This window comes from Hordeum vulgare, chromosome 6H, assembly GCF_904849725.1.
Source record: "Hordeum vulgare subsp. vulgare chromosome 6H, MorexV3_pseudomolecules_assembly, whole genome shotgun sequence".
Classification (NCBI taxonomy): Eukaryota; Viridiplantae; Streptophyta; class Magnoliopsida; order Poales; family Poaceae; genus Hordeum; species Hordeum vulgare.
In genome coordinates, this window is record NC_058523.1 from 141,518,830 (window position 1) to 141,539,393 (window position 20,564).

At 43.4% G+C, this 20,564-nt stretch overlaps 1 protein-coding gene across 1 annotated transcript; it reads left to right on the forward strand.

Moving 5' to 3' along the window:
- Positions 1-17: 17 nt before the first annotated feature.
- On the forward strand, positions 18-830 carry LOC123402685. Its single transcript, XM_045096624.1, has one exon. It carries the CDS (start codon positions 282-284, stop codon positions 549-551), a length of 270 nt encoding a protein of 89 aa, XP_044952559.1. The 5' UTR covers positions 18-281; the 3' UTR covers positions 552-830.
- The last annotated feature ends 19,734 nt before the right edge of the window (positions 831-20,564 follow it).

The following is a 20,564-nucleotide window of genomic DNA, read 5'->3' on the forward strand; positions in this document are numbered from 1 at the left end:
GAAAGTTTGAGGGTGAGTTGGAGATATCCTTTGTGCGGCAAGCAAAGTATTGCTAGGGAACAAATCAGGCGACGTGGTCATCATCCGACGAGAGGCCAGAGTCCCATATGCCATTATTGCAGCTGCAGAGGTCGCAATTCCTCTTCGCCTTCGTATAAGCGAAGCGCCTGTTCGTTTCACATACCCCGCTCTCGCCACGACCGTGCGCGCGCTCCAGCCTCCAGGGGTAGCAAAGCACGCAAGAATCGTCGATAGGGAGGAGGAAGGCGAGGAGGAGCGCCATGGCGAGCGTGGTCATCGAGACCCACGACGCTGCGGCAGCCGGCGGCGGGGACGTGGTGTTCTGCGTCGTCATCCTGTGTATGTCCGTGCTGTCCCTGGTCATCCTGGCGGCCTCCTCTGCAGTCGGCTGCGGCGACGGGGCAGGGGAAGGCAGGCGGCGGCAGCGCTGCGGCTCGCGCGGGAACGGGCCGGTGTTCGTGGGCGGCAGGGGCTGCGCCTGCGGCGGCTGCCGCGCTGGCGCCGGTGTCTGCGGCACCTACCTCTCCTGATCACCGTCGACCGGGCACGCAGCGCGCGCACGCTCCACATGTGCATACAAGCATGTAGCATAACGTAAGGAGGAGGACGAGGAGCTCGATCGATCGGAGCTTTCGCAAGGCTGGCGCATGGCTACTCCGTTCTTCTTTTTCCTCTGTTTGTACGTACATATTACTACTACTGATAGCTGCACATCCTGTGATGTGAATAAGCTGCGAGAGCATGGAGTGTTTTATCTGTTCCTTGAATAATCATCGATCCATGTGCGATAGGTTGCTTCTTCTACTTCAGCCGCTAGTTTCCGGATTTGGGTTCGGTTTCGATGGAATAGTGGCTGACGCCCATATGCTCCTACCATTGTCCTCCGTTGTTGGAGAGACATCTTGCCGGTAAACGACTACTTTTACAATGTTTAGACTTTGGACCAAAAGCGAAAGGGGAGAAGTGGGGCAGAGCCGCCGAAGAGGGCGAGACAACGACGCCCCGTCGACCAACTACCCCCAATCAATCGATACCAAAGTCCAGGAGTTTTTTTTTTTTTTTTTGAGAGAACAAAGTCCAGGAGTTCTGCACCTAAACCACCAACTATTCGGTTGCTGTATGTGAAGAAAAGAAATCAAACTTTTTTTTTAAATGGTCATGGGAAAAACCGTACAAGAGAGAGTAAGAGAGGAGAAAACAAAACAAAGGAAGTTCAAGACAAGACCCGCCTAGCTAGCAAACTGAAGGACATCATCATAAAAGACACAAGTAAATCAGGGATGTTGTCGAGAGATCACAGTAACAAGACATAACAAGCAGCCTAACACACCACACCGGCGTGCATATCGAACACCACGGTGTAACACACGAGCATCCACATAACGAGTGACTAGCACGAACCATGACTGGGAACTCCATCATGAAAAATCGAGACAATTAGCAAGTTGGGGACGCAACTTACGACATCTTTGAGCAAAGATGAACCGGGACAACGCCAAGAGCACAAAGCTCGCCGCAGAACAACGGCAACCATGGAGGCCTTGAGCATGCAAAGCAACAGGGAGGACACCACCAAAGAATGCCACCACAGACGAAACATACCACAGTCGACCCGTCCAACCGCACCACCACCACCATCAACATACCCGAAGCAACATCCACACGTCAACCAAGCAGACCCATGATGATGCCTTCAAGAAGGGCCACGATGCAGATGCGCCGCCATCATCCGCACCAAGAGGACCTGGGCTAGGGGTTTCCCCCCGGTATATCAACTTTCGTCTTCATGTGACCAAGCAAGGACAACCTTGAATGTTGGCCGTTTGGTCGCCGCCCAATAACAACCCGTACAGGGAAGATGTGTCATTCAGGAACGAGGTGGTACAGAGAGGAACACACCCTGCTAACCCGGATTCGGAAGGAAGAAGCTGACCCACTCCAAAGAATGGTCGAGCCAAGATGACACCGGCAGAGCAGCACCTCCTCACCGACACCAAGCACAACACCTCGACCCCTAGTCAGCCCCACCACCACCACCATTCAACCCGCAGAGAGCAGTGACCACACGAATCCACCAAACCGATGCCTTAAAGAAGGAATGCGACACAAATATGTGCCGCCATCGACCGTATCGGAAGGACCGGGAACAAGGGTTTCCCCTAGAGCTTCAAAGGGGAAGTTACCATCACAGCGATCCCTCCAACGAGGTAAACTACACCCACAGGCGTCGCCATCGCCGGCTCCGGTCGAAGCAGGGGCTTTCTCCCAAGTGAGCAGACCACCTTCGAGGAGCTCTAGTACACCGCATGACATTGGACCATGCACCACCACAGGGCAATGGTCACTGCAGCCCGCCGCCAGATCCCACGGGATCCAGCCAGGCCAGGCCGCCCCCAAGCGTCAGCAGGCACAAGCGTCGGCTGAAGACGTGGAAGGAGAGGACGCGCACCACCACACGCGGCTCACCGAGACTCCCCCTGCCGGTGCAAAACTCGCCGACCCACAACATCAAATCTCGACGCCCACAGGTGCGCAGCAAGGGATGCCGCTGAAACGGGGCAAGCCACCGGAAGGGAGCAACGACCGCCTCCTCAACACCGTCCCCAACCACCACCGGCTAAAACAAGGCCTGTCGGTCGCCGCCACACGGAGCTCCCCCAGCCCGTGAGTATGACACACGGGGAGCGATTGCCCGCCGCCGCCAGATCCGCGCGGGCTTTGCCTGGCTAGGGCTATTGGCGACGACAGGGAGGAGGGGGTGGAGTGGGAGGGAGGGGTTACCCGGGGGAGAGGATGTTGCCGCCCAATCCACCCTGGGGAGGACGACGCGAGGGGGGGTAAGCAATTTCGAGGAGTTCTAGAAATCAAACGTTCGCTCATCGCAACCTTACAGCCTTGCACGGTGTTGAGACTTGAGAATCAATTTTGAAGCCTTTCTTAAGAGTTGAGATATGTTGTATTTGTGTAACACACCCAAAAATTTCAAAATTAGCTTTGAGAAAAAAATTATTTAAGAATCTATAGAACCAAAGTTTCTCTCTCCCTTTCTTTGTGTGTGTCCATCACCACAAAGGAGCCTACTTGTCGCTTATTGCGACTTAATGTAGATCAATCGCACAACCAAATGATCTAAGAGCAGCTCTAGCAGAGAGTCATCATATTAGTCTAATCATCGTAATAACATTTATTATGATGTTTTTTTCTTTCAAAGTGACACTCTAACAGGGTCGTCATGTTCATTCACATCGGCATAACTTATGGTGCTCGCTCCAAAAACCGAGTCTATATCCTTCATATTTATTTATTTTTGCGGGTGAAATAATGTATTACTCAAGTCAAAAGGTCGATACAATCTATCGTAGCTAGATTCACAACATCCGAAGGACCGAACAAATGTAAGTCATGGTTCTTTCTTCTAAATGAGCAAATTTAGATATGCTATCATTAACTTCATTTTGGCTACGATTTACACGAGTAATATAAGAATTATGAAGAGACATAAGATATCTAATCTCACTAATGGGTGATGAGTAGACCAATCTGTCAACCTCTTTAGTCTGGATCAACTTCATTACAACAATTGAGTCCATCTCTATCTCGACCCGTAGATCACTTCTCTGTATTGCAAACGATAACGCTTCCATGTAAGCACTCAACTCTTCTTCAAGTGCATCCCTACATGAAAACAATTGCCTACATGAAGACAATGTAATCGCAGCCTTGGCATCTCTCAGTACCATACCGAAACATCTTGAGACATCCTCTGCGTATGAACCATCAGTAGAAAGCTTTACCCAAGCAGCTTAAGGAGCATTCCAATTTGGCACATTCTCTTTCACTATCGTATGTGACCGAACAACATTATTATTATATGTAATGGTTGATTATGTTTGCTTGTGTTAGAGAAAAGTTCAACCTTGATACCGATGATCGAATCAAGATAGCTTACCAATAAGCGCTAAGAAGCTTCCAATATTGTACCCTCAAGCTTACCCTCTTGATAATATTTGGATTTTAACACTTGTGCACACAATCTATTCGGTTTAAAATTAATCTCCATGCTAGCCAGGCTAATAATGTTGGGTTGAAACTACGGTAGTCACGAAAACCAACACCTCCCTTACTCTTTAGTTGAATAAGATATTCACACGCATGCCAATGTACTTTCCTTTTACCGTCTTAGCTCCCTAATAAAAACATCTTACCATCTTGGTAAGTTCATCGCAAGTTGAAAAAGGCACCACAAAAACTACAATAATATAAGTGCCTCCACCCTCCACCCCCCCCCCCCCCCCCGCCGAATCAAATGTTTTATCAAGCTCATCTGGAGGGTCTGATAGCACATTTTGACATGCGACCATACAGAGTAGGAAAGCCAAGATATTTCTCCGCAAAGACCAATCTATTTACATTAAGTACCTCTCTGATATCCTCTATATTTAGAAATCCCATATGGAGCTCGCTTCAAATTCACCCGCTAGTGCAGGAGAAAAGTTTCTGCAACTTCCTCCTCACGTCACAACCATGATATTAAGCAGTGTGCCGCCCTTATATCCACCGTCACGCATAGATATACCCAGCGAGCGGGGTGAAGTGAGTGCTAACCACCTTTTCGTTAATGTCACACCCGCTCCCTCGGATTCCTCGGGCGGTCATTTGCATGGCTGTCATGCAGCATCAACACGATGTCGACCCCGGGTAAAAAAGCCCAACAACAAGGCATCCCCATCACCTAAACCCTATATGCAACATTTCCCTCCTTGTCATCTCTCGTCTAGACATATCCTACCCTCTCCATGGCAATTTAGACACGTCAAAAGAATGCGACTTATTTGTTGAACCTCCTATCCCATATGTGGTGCACCGATGGTGCAAACTCCCGTCGCGGTGCACTAGCAGTGACAACCAATGCTTTCTCATCCCGCAACAGCTCCCGTGATAGATGTTGTAGGAGATCTATCGGCTCCCATGGCAGCGACCGACTACGATATGGAACCTCGGGCTACACAAGTGAAATGTAAAACATTCAGTTTATGGCTGGTGACTCACATGAACAACCCGGATTTCTCCAACATTTCAACATTTAATCAAGTTTTAAGCTACCATTATGTTCTAGCCTTAAGACTTGGGGGCTACACTATTTGTAGTTGTATATCTACAACATTGCAAACTAAGTTCAAGTCCTACGTTGCTACAAGCAAGACAACCCGGCACTTGGGGGGCTACACTGGCTGCAGTTTTACAAGTATAAATCACAAGCGTCGTTTGATGTGTCTGGTCTTCTTGTGAAACCGTGGTTCCTTTGCTAAGGCAATGGCACCCGTGTTGTCACAAAACAGGGTTATTGGATTCAGTGTGCTCGGCACCACTCCAAGATCCGTCATGAACTGCTTCATCCAGACACCCTCCTTAGCTGCCTCCGAGGCAGCCATGTACTCCACTTCACATGTAGAATCAGCTACGATGCTTTAATTGGAACTGCACCAGCTTACCGCACCCCCATTAAGAATAAATACATATCCGGTCTGCGACTTAGAGTCGTCCGGATCTGTGTCAAAGCTTGCATCGACATAACCTTTTACGGCGAGCTCTTTGTCACCCCCATATACGAGAAACATCTCCTTAGTCCTTTTCAGGTACTTCAGGATATTCTTGACCGTCGTCCAGTGATCCACTCCTGGATTACTCTGGAACCTGTCTGTCATACTTATGGCCAGGCTAACGTCCGGTCTATTGCACAACATTGCATACATGATAGAACCTATGGCTGAAGCATAGGGGACGGTGCTCATATGCTCTCTATCTTTATCAGTTGCTGGGCAATGAGTCTTACTCAATCTCGTACCTTGTAAAACTGGCAAGAACCCCTTCTTGGACTGTTCCATTTTGAACCTCTTCAAAACTTTATCAAGGTATGTGCTTTGTGAAAGTCCTATCACGCGTTTTGATCTATCCCTATAGATCTTTATGCCTAGAATGTAAGCAGCTTCTCCTAGGTCCTTCATAGAGAAACTTTTATTCAAGCAATCCTTTATGCTCTCCAAAAACTCCACTCCGTTTCCAATAAGTAATATGTCATCCACATATAGTATTAGGAACGCCACAGAGCTCCCACTCACTTTCTTGTAAATACAAGATTCTCCAACCACTTGTATAAACCCAAATGCTTTGATCACCTCATCAAAGCGTTTATTCCAACTCCGAGATGCTTGCACTAGTCCATAAATGGATCGCTGGAGCTTGCACACTTTGTTAGGATTTTTAGGATCGACAAAACCTTCGGGTTGCATCATGTACAACTCTTCCTTAAGGAAACCGTTAAGGAACGCCGTTTTGACATCCATCTGCCAGATTTCGTAATCGAAAAATGCAGCTATTGCTAACATGATTCTGACGGACTTAAGCATCGCTAGGGGTGAGAACGTCTCATCGTAGTCAACTCCTTGAACTTGTGAAAAACCCTTTGCCACAAGTCGAGCTTTATAAACGGTCACATTACCGTCAGCGTCCGTCTTCTTCTTAAAGATCCATTTGTTCTGAATAGCCTTGAGGCCTTCAGGTAGTACTTCCAAAGTCCACACTTTGTTTTCATACATAGATCCTATCTGGGACTTCATGGCATCCAGCCATTTGTTGGAATCCGGGCCCACCATTGCTTCTTCATAATTTGCAGGCTCATTGTTGTCTTACAACATAATAGATATGACGGGATTGTTGTACCACTCTGGAGCTGTACGCGATCTCGTCGACCTGCAAGGTTCGATAGAAACTTGATCCGAAGTTTCATGATCATCATCATTAACTTCCTCCTCAACCAGCGTCACAATGACAGGGGTTTCCCCTTGCCCTGTGCCACCATCTAGAGGGATGAGAGGTTCGACAACCTCATCAAGTTCTATCTTCCTTCCACTCAATTCTCTCGAGAGAAACTCCTTCTCGAGAAAGTTCTGTTCTTAGCAACAAACACTTTGCCCTCGGATTTGAGATAGAAGGTATACCCAACTGTCTCTTTTGGGTAACCTATGAAGATGCACTTTTCCGCTTTGGGTTCCAGCTTTTCAGGCTGAAGCTTTTTGACATAAGCATCACATCCCCAAACTTTAAGAAACGACAACTTTGGTCTTTTGCCATTCTATAGTTCGTATGGTGTCGTCTCAACGGATTTTGATGGTGCCCTATTTAAAGTGAATGCAGCTGTTTCTAATGCATAACCCCAAAACGATAACGGCAAATCGGTAAGAGACATCATAGATCGCACCATCTCTAATAAAGTACGATTACGACATTCGGACACACCATTACGCTGTGGTGTTCCAGGCGGTGTCAACTGTGAAACAATTCCACATTGTCTTAAGTGAGCACCAAACTCGAAACTCAGATATTCACCCCCACGATCAGACCGTAGGAACTTGATCTTCTTGTTATGATGATTTTCAACTTCACTCCGAAATTGCTTGAACTTTTCAAATGTTTCAGACTTGTGCTTCATCAAGTATACATAACCTTATCTACTCAAATCGTCAGTGAAGGTGAGAAAATAACGATATCCGCCGCGTGCCTCCACACTCATTGGACCACACACATCGGTATGTATGATTTCCAACAAGTCACTTGCACGCTCCATTGTTCCGGAGAATGGAGTTTTAGTCATCTTGCCCATGAGGCATGGTTCGCACGTGTCAAGTGAATCAAAGTCAAGTGACTCCGAAAGTCCATCGGTTTGGAGTTTCTTCATGCGCTTTACACCAATATGACCTAAGCGCCAGTGCCATACAAACATGGCGCTATCATTGTTAACTCTAACTCTTTTGGTCTCAATGTTATGTATATGTGTATTATCACTATCAAGATTCAATATGAACAATCGTCTCACATTGGGTGCATGACCATAAAAGATATTACTCATAGAAATAGAACAACCATTACTCTCTGACTTCAACAAGTAACCGTCTCACAATAAACAAGATCCAGATATAATGTTCATGCTTAACGCAGGCACTGAATAACAATTATTAAAGTTCATAACTAATCCTGATGGTAACTGAAGTGAAACTGTGCCGACGGCTATTGTATCAACCTTGGAACCATTTCCCACGCGCATCGTCACTTCATCCTTCGCCAGTCTTCGCTTATTCCGCAGTTCCTGTTTCGAGTTGCAAATATGAGCAACAGAACCGGTATCGAATACCCAGGCACTACTACGAGAGCTGGTTAAGTACACATCAATAACATGTATATCAAATATACCTGATTTGTCTTTGGCCGCCTTCTTATCAGCCAGATACTTGGGGCAGTTGCACTTCCAGTGACCCATACCCTTGCAATAATAGCACTCTGTTTTAGGCCTAGGTCCAGCTTTGGGTTTCTTCGTCGGATTGGCAATAGGCTTGCCGCTCTTCTTCGAATTGCCCTTCTTTCCTTTGCTGTTTCTCTTGAAACTAGTGGTCTTATTCACCATCAAAACTTGATGCTCTTTACGGAGTTCTGACTCTACGACTTTCAGCATCGCGAATAACTCACCGGGTGATTTGTTTCATCCCTTGCATGTTATAGTTCAACACAAAGCCCTTATAGCTTGGCGGCAGTGATTGAAGAATTCTGTCAGTGATAGCCTATTGCGGAAGTTCAATCCCAGCTTAGCTAGACGGTTTGAATACCCAGACATTTTGAGCACATGTTCACTGACGGACGAATTCTCCTCCATCTTGCAAGCATAGCATTTATCGGAGGTCTCATACCTCTTGATCCGGGCGTTCTTCTGAAAGATAAACATCAACTCCTGGAACATCTCATATGCTCCATGACGCTCAAACCGACGTTGAAGTCCCGGCTCTAAGCCATACAAGATTGCACATTGAACTACTGAGTAGTCCTCCTTACGTGTTAACCAAGCGTTCTTAACATCTTGGTCAGCCATGGCAGGTGGTTCATCTCCTAGCGCAGCATTAAGGACATAATCCTTCTTCCCAGCTTGCAGGAGCAACTTAAGATTACGAGCCCAGTCTACAAAGTTGCTTCCATCATCTTTCAACTTAGCTTTCTCTAGGAACTATTAAAATTCAGGGTGACTGTCGCGTGAGCCATTGATCTACAACACAAATATATTCAAAGTGGACTTAGACCATGTTCAAGATAATTAGAGTTTAACTAATCAAATTACTTGCTAAACTCCCACTCAAAAAGTACATCTCTCTAGTCATTTGAGAGGTTCAAGATCCAGTTCCACTAGCTAAAGTCCGATCATCATGTGAGTTGAGGATAGTTTCAGTGGTAAGCATCCCTATGCTAATCATATCAACTATATGATTCATGATCGACCTTTCGGTCTCATGTGTTCTGAGGCCATGTCTGCACATACTAGTCTCGTCAAGCTTAACCCGAGTGTTCCGCGTGTGCAACTGTTTTGCACCCGTTGTATGTGAACGTTGAGTCTATCACACCCGATCATCATGTGGTGTCTCGAAACGACGAACTGTAGCAACGGTGCACAGTCGGGGAGAACACAATTTCATCTTGAAATTTTAGTGAGAGATCACCTCATAATGCTACCGTCGTTCTAAGAAAAATAAGGTGCATAAAAGGATTAACATCACATGCAATTCATAAGTGACATGATATGGCCATCATCACGTGCTTCTTGATCTCCATCACCAAAGCATCGACACGATCTTCTTGTCATCGGTACCACACCATGATCTCCATCAACGTGTCGCCATCGGGGTTGTAGTGCTACTCATGCTTTTACTACTAAAGCTACATCCTAGCAATATAGTAAACGCATCTGCAAACACAAACATTAGTTTAAAGACAACCCTATGGCTCCTTCCGGTTGCCGTACCATCAACGTGCAAGTCGATATTAACTATTACAACATGATCATCTCATACATACGATATATCACATCACATCATCGGCCATATCACATCACAAGCATACCCTGCAAAAACAAGTTAGACGTCCTCTAATTGTTGTTGCATGTTTTACGTGGTGACCATGGGTATCTAGTAGGATCGCATCTTACTTACGCAAACACCACAACGGAGATGTATGAATTGCTATTTAACCTCATCCAAGGACCTCCTCGGTCAAATCCGATTCAACTAAAGTTGGAGAAACCGACACTCGCCAGTCATCTTTGAGCAACGGGGTTGCTCGTAGCGATGAAACCAGTCTCTCGTAAGCGTACGAGTAATGTCGGTCCGAGCCGCTTCGATCCAACAATACCGCGGAATCAAGAAAAGACTAAGGAGGGCAGAAAATTGCACATCACCGCCCACAAAAACTTTTATGTTCTACTCGAGATGACATCTACGCATGAACCTAGCTCATGATGCCACTGTTGGTGAATGTCGCATGCGAAACAAAAAATTTCCTACGCGCACGAAGACCTATCATGGTGATGTCCATCTACGAGGGGGATTTCAGATCTACGTACCCTTATAGATCGCACAACAGGAAGCGTTAATAAGCGCGGGTTATGTAGTGGAACGTCCCCACGTCCCTCGATCCGCATCACGAACCGTCCCACGAACCATCCCGCGATCCGCTCCGATCTAGTGTCGAACGGACGACACCTCCGCGTTCAGCACACGTACAACTCGACGATGATCTCGGCCTTCTTGATCCAGCAAGAGAGACGGAGAGGTAGATGAGTTCTCCGGCAGCGTGACGGCGCTCCAGAGGTTGGTGGTGATCTTATCTCAGCAGGGCTCCGCCCGAGCTCCGAAGAAACACGATCTAGAGGAAAAACCGTGGAGGTATGTGGTCGGGCTGCCGTGGCAAAGTTGTCTCAAATCAGCCCTAATACCTCAGTATATATAGGAAGGAGGGGAGGGGCCTTGCCTTGAGGCTCAAGGAGCCCCAAGGGTGTCGGCCGAAGGGGGGGAGGAGGAATCCTCCTCCAATCCTAGTCCAACTAGGATTGGAAGGTGGAGTCCTTCCCTTCCTTCCCACTTCCCCCTTTTTTTTCTTTCTCTTTGATTTTTCTTATCTCCTACGCAGGGGCCTTCTTGGGCTTGCCCACCAGCCCACTAAGGGCTTGTGTGGCACCCCTAAGGCCTATGGGCTTCCCCGGGGTGGGTTGCCCCCCCGGTGAACATCCGGAACCCATTCGTCACTCCCGGTACATTCCCGGTAATGCTGAAAACTTTCCGGTAATCAAATGAGGTCATCCTATATATCAATCTTCGTCTTCGGACCATTTCGGAAACCCTCGTGACGTCCATGATCTCATCTGGAACTCCGAACAACATTCGGTAACCAACCATATAACTCAAATACACATAAAACAACTGTGAACCTTAAGTGTGCAGACCGTGTGGGTTCGAGAACTATGTAGACATGACCCGAGGGACTCCTCGGTCAATATCCAATAGTAGGACCTGGATGCCCATATTGGATCCTACATATTCTACGAAGATCTTATCATTTGAACCTCAGTGCCAAGGATTCATATAATCCCGTATGTCATTCCCTTTGTCCTTTGGTATGTTACTTGCCCGAGATTCGATCGTCAGTATCCGCATACCTATTTCAATCTCGTTTACCGGAAAGTCTCTTTACTCATTCCGTAATACAAGATCTCGTGACTTACCGTAAGTCACATTGCTTGCAAGGCTTGTGTGTGATGTTGTATTACCGAGTGGGCCCCGAGATACTTCTCCGTCACACGGAGTGACAAATCCCAGTCTTGATCCATACTAACTCAACGGACACCTTCGGAGATACCTGTAGAGCATATTTATAGTCACCTAGTTACGTTGTGACGTTTGATACACACAAAGCATTCCTCCAGTGTCAGTGAGTTATATGATCTCATGGTCATAGGAATAAATACTTGACATGTAGAAAACAGTAGCAACAAAATGACACGATCAACATGCTACGTCTATTAGTTTGGGTCTAGTCCATCACATGATTCACCAAATGATGTGATCCAGTTATCAAGCAACAACACCTTGTACATAGTCAGAAGACCTTGACTATCCTTGATCAACTGGCTAGCCAACTAGAGGCTTGCTAGGGACAATGTTTTGTCTATGTATACACACATGTATCTAAGTCTTCATTCAACACAACTATAGCATGGATAATAAACGATTATCTTGATACAGAAATTATAATAATAACTTATTTATCATTGCCTCTAGGGCATAATTCCAAGAGAAGAAGCTTCCAAAGGATAGCGAATTGCCCGACAGTACGTACGCATCAAAGAAGGTCGTATGCCCTCTAGGATTGGAGGTGCAGAAGATGCATGCATGCCCTAATGACTGCATCCTCTACAGCGGTGCGTACAAGGATTTGAACGCATGCTCGGTATGCGGTGCATTGCGGTATAAGATCAGACGAGATGACCCTCGTGATGTTGACGGCGAGCCCCGCAGGAAGAGGGTTCATGCGAAGGTGATGTGGTATGCTCCTATAATACCACGGTTGAAACGACTGTTCAGAAACAAAGAGCATGCCAAATTGATGTGATGGCACAGTGAGGACCGTAAGAAAGATGGGAAGTTGAGAGCACCCGCTGACGGGTCGCAGTGGAGAAAAATCGAGAGAGAGTACTGGGCTGATTTTGCACGTGACCCAAGGAACGTATGGTTTGGTTTAAGCGTGGATGGCATTAATCCTTTCGGGGAGGAGAGCAGCAATCACAACACCTGGCCCGTGACTCTATGTATGTATAACCTTCCTCCTTGGATGTGCATGAAGCGGAAGTTCATTATGCTGCCAGTTCTCATCTAAGGCCCTAAGAAACCCGACAACGACATTGATGTGTACCTAAGGCCATTAGTTGAAGAAATTTTACAGCTGTGGAATGGAAACGGTGTACGTGTGTGGGATGAGCACAGACATGAGGAATTTGACCTACACGCGTTGCTGTTTGTAACCATCAACGATTGGCCCGCTCTTAGTTTCCTTTCAGGCCAGACAAACAAGGGATACCACGCATGCACGCACTGTTTAGCTGACACCGAAAGTATATACCTGGACAAATGCAGGAAGAATGTGTACCTGGGCCATTGTCGATTTCTTCCGACCAACCATCAATGTCGAAAAAAGGCAAGCATTTCAAAGGCGAGGCAGATCACCTGAAGAAGCTCGCCATGCGTAACGGTGATCACGTACTTGCTATGGTCAATGATTTAAAAGTAATCTTCGGAAAGGGTCCCGTTGGACTATCTGTTCCGAGTGACGTTGCGGGACACGCACCCATGTGGAAGAAGAAATCTATATTTTGGGACCTACCCTACTGGAAAGACCTAGAGGTCCGCTCTTCGATCGACGTGATGCACGTGACGAAGAACCTTTGCGTGAACCTGCTAGGCTTCTTGGGCGTGTATGGGAAGACAAAAGATACAACTGAGGCACGGGAGGACCTACAACGTTTGCATGAAAAATACGGCATGCCTCCAAAGCAGTATGAAGGTCCTGCCAGCTACGCTCTTACCAAAGAAGAGAAGGAAATCTTCTTTGAATGACTACTTAGTATGAAGGTCCCGACTGGCTTCTCGTTGAATATAAAGGGAATGATAAATATGGCAGAGAAAAAGTTCCAGAACCTAAAGTCTCATGACTGCCACGTGATTATGACGCAACTGCTTCCGGTTGCATTGAGGGGCCTTCTACCGGAAAACGTCCGATTAGCTATTGTGAAGCTATGTGCATTCCTCAACGCAATCTCTCAGAAGGCGATCGATCTAGAAATCATACCAAGGCTAAGGAGTGATGTGGTGCAATGTCTTGTCAGTTTCGAGCTGGTGTTCCCACCATCCTTCTTCAATATCATGACGCACGTCCTAGTTCATCTAGTTGACGAGATTGTCATTCTGGGCCCCGTATTTCTACACAATATGTACCCCTTTGAGAGGTTCATGGGAGTCCTAAAGAAATATGTCCGTAACTGCGCTAGGCTAGAAGGAAGCATCTCCATGGGCCATCAAACACAGGATGTCATTGGGTTTTGTGTTGACTTCATTCCTGGCCTTAAGAAGAGAGGTCTCCCTGAATCGCGGTATGAGGGGAGACTGAATGGAAAAGGAACGCTTGGAGGGGACTCAATAATATGCAGGGACGGATATTCTTGGTCTCAAGCACACTACACAGTACTAATGAACTCTACCTTGGTGACCCCGTATGTTGATGAACACAAGAACAGTCTGCGCTCCAAACACCCGGAGCAGTGCGACGACTGGATTACAAGTGAACACATCAGGACTTTCAGTAGTTGGTTGGAAACACGTCTCAGAGGTGAGAACACTGTTTGTGCTGACCTGTACTCATTGTCCAGGGGACCATCTTCGACTGTATTGACTTACAAAGGATACGAGAGAAATGGGAATACATTTTACAGGATCGCCCAAGATCAAAAGAGCACCAACAGAAACAGTGTCCGCTTTGATGCAGGAACCGAGAGGGGAATAGACACATATTATGGTTACGTAGTGGACATATGGGAACTTGACTAAGAACATGATTTTCAGGTCCCTTTGTTTAAGTGCAAATGGGTCAATCTGTCAGGAGACGGGGTACAGGTAGACCCATAGTACGGAATGACAACAGCGGATCTGAACAATCTTGGGTACACTGACAAACCTTTCGTCCTAGCCAATGATGTGGCACAGTTATCTATGTGAAGGACATGTCTACCAAACCGAGAAAAAGAAAAGATAAGGAAGCGAATACATCATACGATGAGCCAAAGCGCCACATAGTTCTTTCAAGAAAAAGGGACATCTTGGGAGTGGAGCGAAGACAGACATGTCCGAAGATTATGAAAAGTTTCATGAAATTCCTCCCTTCAAAGTCAAGGCTGACCCAAGCATCCTGATAAATGATGAAGATTATCCATGGTTACGGTGCAATAAGGAAAGTACACAAGCGAAGAAAAAGTGAATACTTGCTCCGCAACTATTATGATGATATCATGCCAACTTTCAACCTTTTCGTAGTTCATTTGAAATGTTTGTTGTAGCAGAATGGTTTCCGTATGAAATCCTGATACTTCGAAAGAGACTGTCCGTTTTGTACACGAAGTGCATCCAATTTTTGCCATAACCCTCTAAACTTTCTTGCATATGCTATGTGGATGAAATGATTATACCATGCCAAATTCCAACCTTTTCAAAGTTCATTTCAAATGCTTTTCAATTTCAGGGTCTTATAGCTCAAAATAATTAGTAAATGCATGAAAAATAACAAATGAAGTTAGAAAGGGTTGTAAATTAATGATGTAGCTTTGAATGGTGCATTTTGAACACACAAAAACTATGGAGTTCAAATAAGTTCAAAAAAATGAAAGCCCTTTGTAACACACGAGTTTCCGTATGAAACCCTGATACTTCGAAAGAGATTGTCCCTTTTGTACACGAAGTGCATCCAGTTTTTGCTGTAACCCTCTCAACTTTCTCACACATGCTATGTGGGTGAAATGATGATACCATGCCAACTTGGAACCTTTTCAGAGTTCATTTCAAATGCTTTTCAATTTCATGGTCTAATAGCTCAAAATAATCACTAAATGCATGAAAAATAACAAATGAAGTGAGGAAGGGTTGTAAATTGATGGTGTGGCTTTGAATGGTGCATTTTGAACATAGAAAAACTATGGAGTTCAAATAAGTTCAAAAAAATGAAATCCTTTTTGTAACAGACGAGTTTCCGTATGAAACCGTGATACTTCGACACAGATTGTCCGTTTTGTACACGAAGTGCATCCATTTTTTGACGTAACCCTCTCAACTTTCTCGAACATGCTATGTGGGTGAAATGATGATACCATGCCAACTTAGAACCTTTTCAGAGTTCATTTCAAATGTTTTTCAATTTCATGGTCTTATAGCTCAAAATAATTAGTAAATGCATGAAAAATAACAAATGAAGTCAGAAAGGGTTGTAAATTGTTGATGTGGATTTGAATGGTGCATTTAAAACACAGAAAAACTATGGAGTTGAAATAAGTTCAAAAAAATGAAATGCCTTTGTAACTGACGAGTTTCCATATGAAACCGTGATACTTCGAAACAGATTGTCTGTTTTGTACACAAAGTGCATCCAGTTTTTGTCGTAACCCTCTCAACTTTCTCACACATGCTATGTGGGTGAAATGATGGTACCATACCAACTTGGAACCTTTTCAGAGTTCATTTCAAATGCTTTTCAATTTCATGGTCTTATAGCTCAAAATAATCAGTAAATGCATTAAAAATAACAAATGAAGTCAGAAAGGGTTGTAAATTGATGATGTGGCTTTGAATGGTGCATTTTGAAGACAGAAAAACTATGGAGTTCAAATAAGTTCAAAAAAATGAAATCCCTTTGTAACAGACGAGTTTCCCTATGAAATCGTGATACTTCGAAACAGACTGTCCGTTTTGTACACGAAGTGCATCCTGTTTTTGCCGTAACCCTCTCTACTTTCTCGCACATGCTATGTGGGTGAAATGATGATACTATGACAACTTGGAACCTTTTCAGAGTTCATTTCAAATGCTTTTCAATTTCATGGTCTTATAGCTGAAAATAATCAGTAAATGCATGAAAAATAACAAATGAAGTCAGAAAGGGTTGTAAATTGATGATGTGGCTTTGAATGGTACATTTTAAACACAGAAAAACTATGGAGTTGAAATAAGTTCAAAAAAATGAAATCTCTTTGTAACAGACGAGTTTCAGCATGAAACCGTGATACTTCGAAACAGATAGTCTGTTTTGTACACGAAGTGCATCCAGTTTTTGTCGGAACCCTCTCTACTTTCTTGCACATGCTATGTGGGTGAAATTATGATACCATGCCAACTTGGAACCTTTTCAGAGTTCATTTCAAATGCTTTTCAATTTCATTGTCTTATAGCTCAAAATAATGAGTAAATGCATGAAAAATAACAAATGAATTTAGAAAGGGCTGTAAATTGATGATGTGGCTTTGCGTGGTGCATTTTGAACACAGAGAACCTATGGAGTTCAAATAAGTTTAAAAAAATGAAATCCCTTTGTAACAGATGAGTTTCCGTATGAAACCCTCATACTTCGAAACAGATTGTCCGTTTTGTACACGAAGTGCATCCAGTTTTTGCCGTAACCCTCTGAACTTTCTCGCACATGCTATGTGGGTGGAATGATGATACCATGCCAACTTGGAACTTTTTCAGAGTTCATTTCAAATGCTTTTCAATTTCATGGTCTTATAGCTCAAAATAATCACTAACTGCATGAAAAATAACAAATGAAGTCAGAAAGGATTGTAAATTGATGATGTAGCTTTGAATGGTGCATTTTGAACACACAAAAACTGTGGAGTTCAAATAAGTTCAAAAAAATGAAAGCCCTTTGTAACACACGAGTTTCCGTATGAAACCCTGATACTTCGAAAGAGATTGTCCCTTTTGTACACGAAGTGCATCCAGTTTTTGCTGTAACCCTCTCAACTTTCTCACACATGCTATGTGGGTGAAATGATGATACCATGCCAACTTGGAACCTTTTCAGAGTTCATTTCAAATGCTTTTCAATTTCATGGTCTAATAGCTCAAAATAATCACTAAATGCATGAAAAATAACAAATGAAATGAGGAAGGGTTGTAAATTGATGGTGTGGCTTTGAATGGTGCATTTTGAACATAGAAAAACTATGGAGTTCAAATAAGTTCAAAAAAATGAAATCCTTTTTGTAACAGACGAGTTTCCGTATGAAACCGTGATACTTCGACACAGATTGTCCGTTTTGTACATGAAGTGCATCCATTTTTTGACGTAACCCTCTCAACTTTCTCGAACATGCTATGTGGGTGAAATTATGATACCATGCCAACTTAGAACCTTTTCAGAGTTCATTTCAAATGTTTTTCAATTTCATGGTCTTATAGCTCAAAATAATTAGTAAATGCATGAAAAATAACAAATGAAGTCAGAAAGGGTTGTAAATTGTTGATGTGGATTTGAATGGTGCATTTAAAACACAAAAAAACTATGGAGTTGAAATAAGTTCAAAAAAATGAAATGCCTTTGTAACTGACGAGTTTCCGTATGAAACCGTGATACTTCGAAACAGATTGTCTGTTTTGTACACAAAGTGCATCCAGTTTTTGTCGTAACCCTCTCAACTTTCTCACACATGCTATGTGGGTGAAATGATGGTACCATACCAACTTGGAACCTTTTCAGAGTTCATTTCAAATGCTTTTCAATTTCATGGTCTTATAGCTCAAAATAATCAGTAAATGCATTAAAAATAACAAATGAAGTCAGAAAGGGTTGTAAATTGATGATGTGGCTTTGAATGGTGCATTTTGAAGACAGAAAAACTATGGAGTTCAAATAAGTTCAAAAAAATGAAATCCCTTTGTAACAGACGAGTTTCCCTATGAAATCGTGATACTTCGAAACAGACTGTCCGTTTTGTACACGAAGTGCATCCTGTTTTTGCCGTAACCCTCTCTACTTTCTCGCACATGCTATGTGGGTGAAATGATGATACCATGCCAACTTGGAACCTTTTTAGAGTTCATTTCAAATGCTTTTCATTTTCATGGTCTTATAGTTCAAAATCATCAGTAAATGCATGAAAAATAACAAATGAAGTCAGAAAGGGTTGTAAATTGATGATGTGGCTTTGAATGGTGCATTTTGAACACAAAAAAACTATGGAGTTCAAATAAGTTCAAAAAAATGAAATCCCTTTGTAACAGACGAGTTTTCATATGAAACCCTCATACTTCGAAACAGAGTGTCCGTTTTGTACACGAAGTGCATCCAGTTTTTGCCGTAACCCTCTCAACTTTCTCGCAAATACTATGTGGGTGAAATGATGATACCATGCCAACTTGGAACCTTTTTAGAGTTCATTTCAAATGCTTTTCATTTTCATGGTCTTATAGCTCAAAATAATCAGTAAATGCATGAAAAATAACAAATGAAGTCAGAAAGGGTTGTAAATTGATGATGTGGCTTTGAATGGTGCATTTTGAACACAAAAAAACTATGGAGGTCAAATAAGTTCAAAAAAATGAAATCCCTTTGTAACAGACGAGTTTCTGTATGAAACCCTCATACTTTGAAACAGATTGTCCGTTTTGTACACGAAGTGCATCCAATTTTTGTCGTAACCCTCTCAACTTTCTCGCACATGCTATGTGGGTGAAATGATGATACCATGCCAACTTGGAACCTTTTTAGAGTTCATTTCAAATGCTTTTCATTTTCATGGTCTTATAGTTCAAAATCATCAGTAAATGCATGAAAAATAACAAATGAAGTCAGAAAGGGTTGTAAATTGATGATGTGGCTTTGAATGGTGCATTTTGAACACAAAAAAACTATGGAGTTCAAATAAGTTCAAAAAAATGAAATCCCTTTGTAACAGACGAGTTTTCATATGAAACCCTCATACTTCGAAACAGAGTGTCCGTTTTGTACACGAAGTGCATCCAGTTTTTGTCGTAACCCTCTCAACTTTCTCGCACATGCTATGTGTGTGAAATGATGATACCATGCCAACTTGGAACCTTTTCAAAGTTTATTTCAAATGCTTTTCAATTTCATGGTCTTATAGCTCAAAATAATCAATAAATGCATGAAAAATAACAAATGAAGTCAGAAAGGGTTGTAAATTGATGATCTGGCTTTGAATGGTGCATTTTGAACACAGAAAAACTATGGAGTTCAAATAAGTTCAAAAAAATGAAATCCCTTTGTAACACACGAGTGTCCGTATGAAACCCTCATACTTCGAAAGAGATTGTCCGTTTTGTACACGAAGTGCATCCAGTTTTTGCCGTAACCCTCTCAAGTTTCTCGCACATGCTATGTGGATGAAATGATGATACCATGCCAACTTGGAACCTTTTCAAAGTTCATTTCAAATGCTTTTCAATTTCATTGTCTTATAGCTCAAAATAATCAGTAAATGCATGAAAAATAACAAATGAAGTCAGAAAGGGTTGTAAATTGATGATGTGGCTTTGAATGATGCATTTTGAAAACAGAAAAACTATGGAGTTCAAATAAGTTCAAAAAAATGAAATCCCTTTGTAACAGACGAGTTTTCATATGAAACCCTCATACTTCGAAACAGAGTGTCCGTTTTGTACACGAAGTGCATCCAGTTTTTGCCGTAACCCTCTCAACTTTCTCGCACATACTATGTGGGTGAAATGATGATACCATGCCAACTTGGAACCTTTTTAGAGTTCATTTCAAATGCTTTTCATTTTCATGGTCTTATAGCTCAAAATAATCAGTAAAAGCATGAAAAATAACAAATGAAGTCAGAAAGGGTTGTAAATTGATGATGTGGCTTTGAATGGTGCATTTTGAACACAAAAAAACTATGGAGTTCAAATAAGTTCAAAAAAAATGAAATCCCTTTGTAACAGACGAGTTTTCATATGAAACCCTCATACTTCGAAACAAAGTGTCCGTTTTGTACACGAAGTGCATCCAGTTTTTGCCGTAACCCTCTCAACTTTCTCGCACATGCTATGTGGGTGAAATGATGATACCATGCCAACTTGGAACCTTTTTCAGAGTTCATTTCAAATGCTTTT

Coding starts and splice junctions, on each gene's coding strand:
- LOC123402685 (XM_045096624.1), top strand. CDS start 282: ATGGCGAGCGTGGTCATCGAGACCCACGACGCTGCGGCAGCCGGCGGC.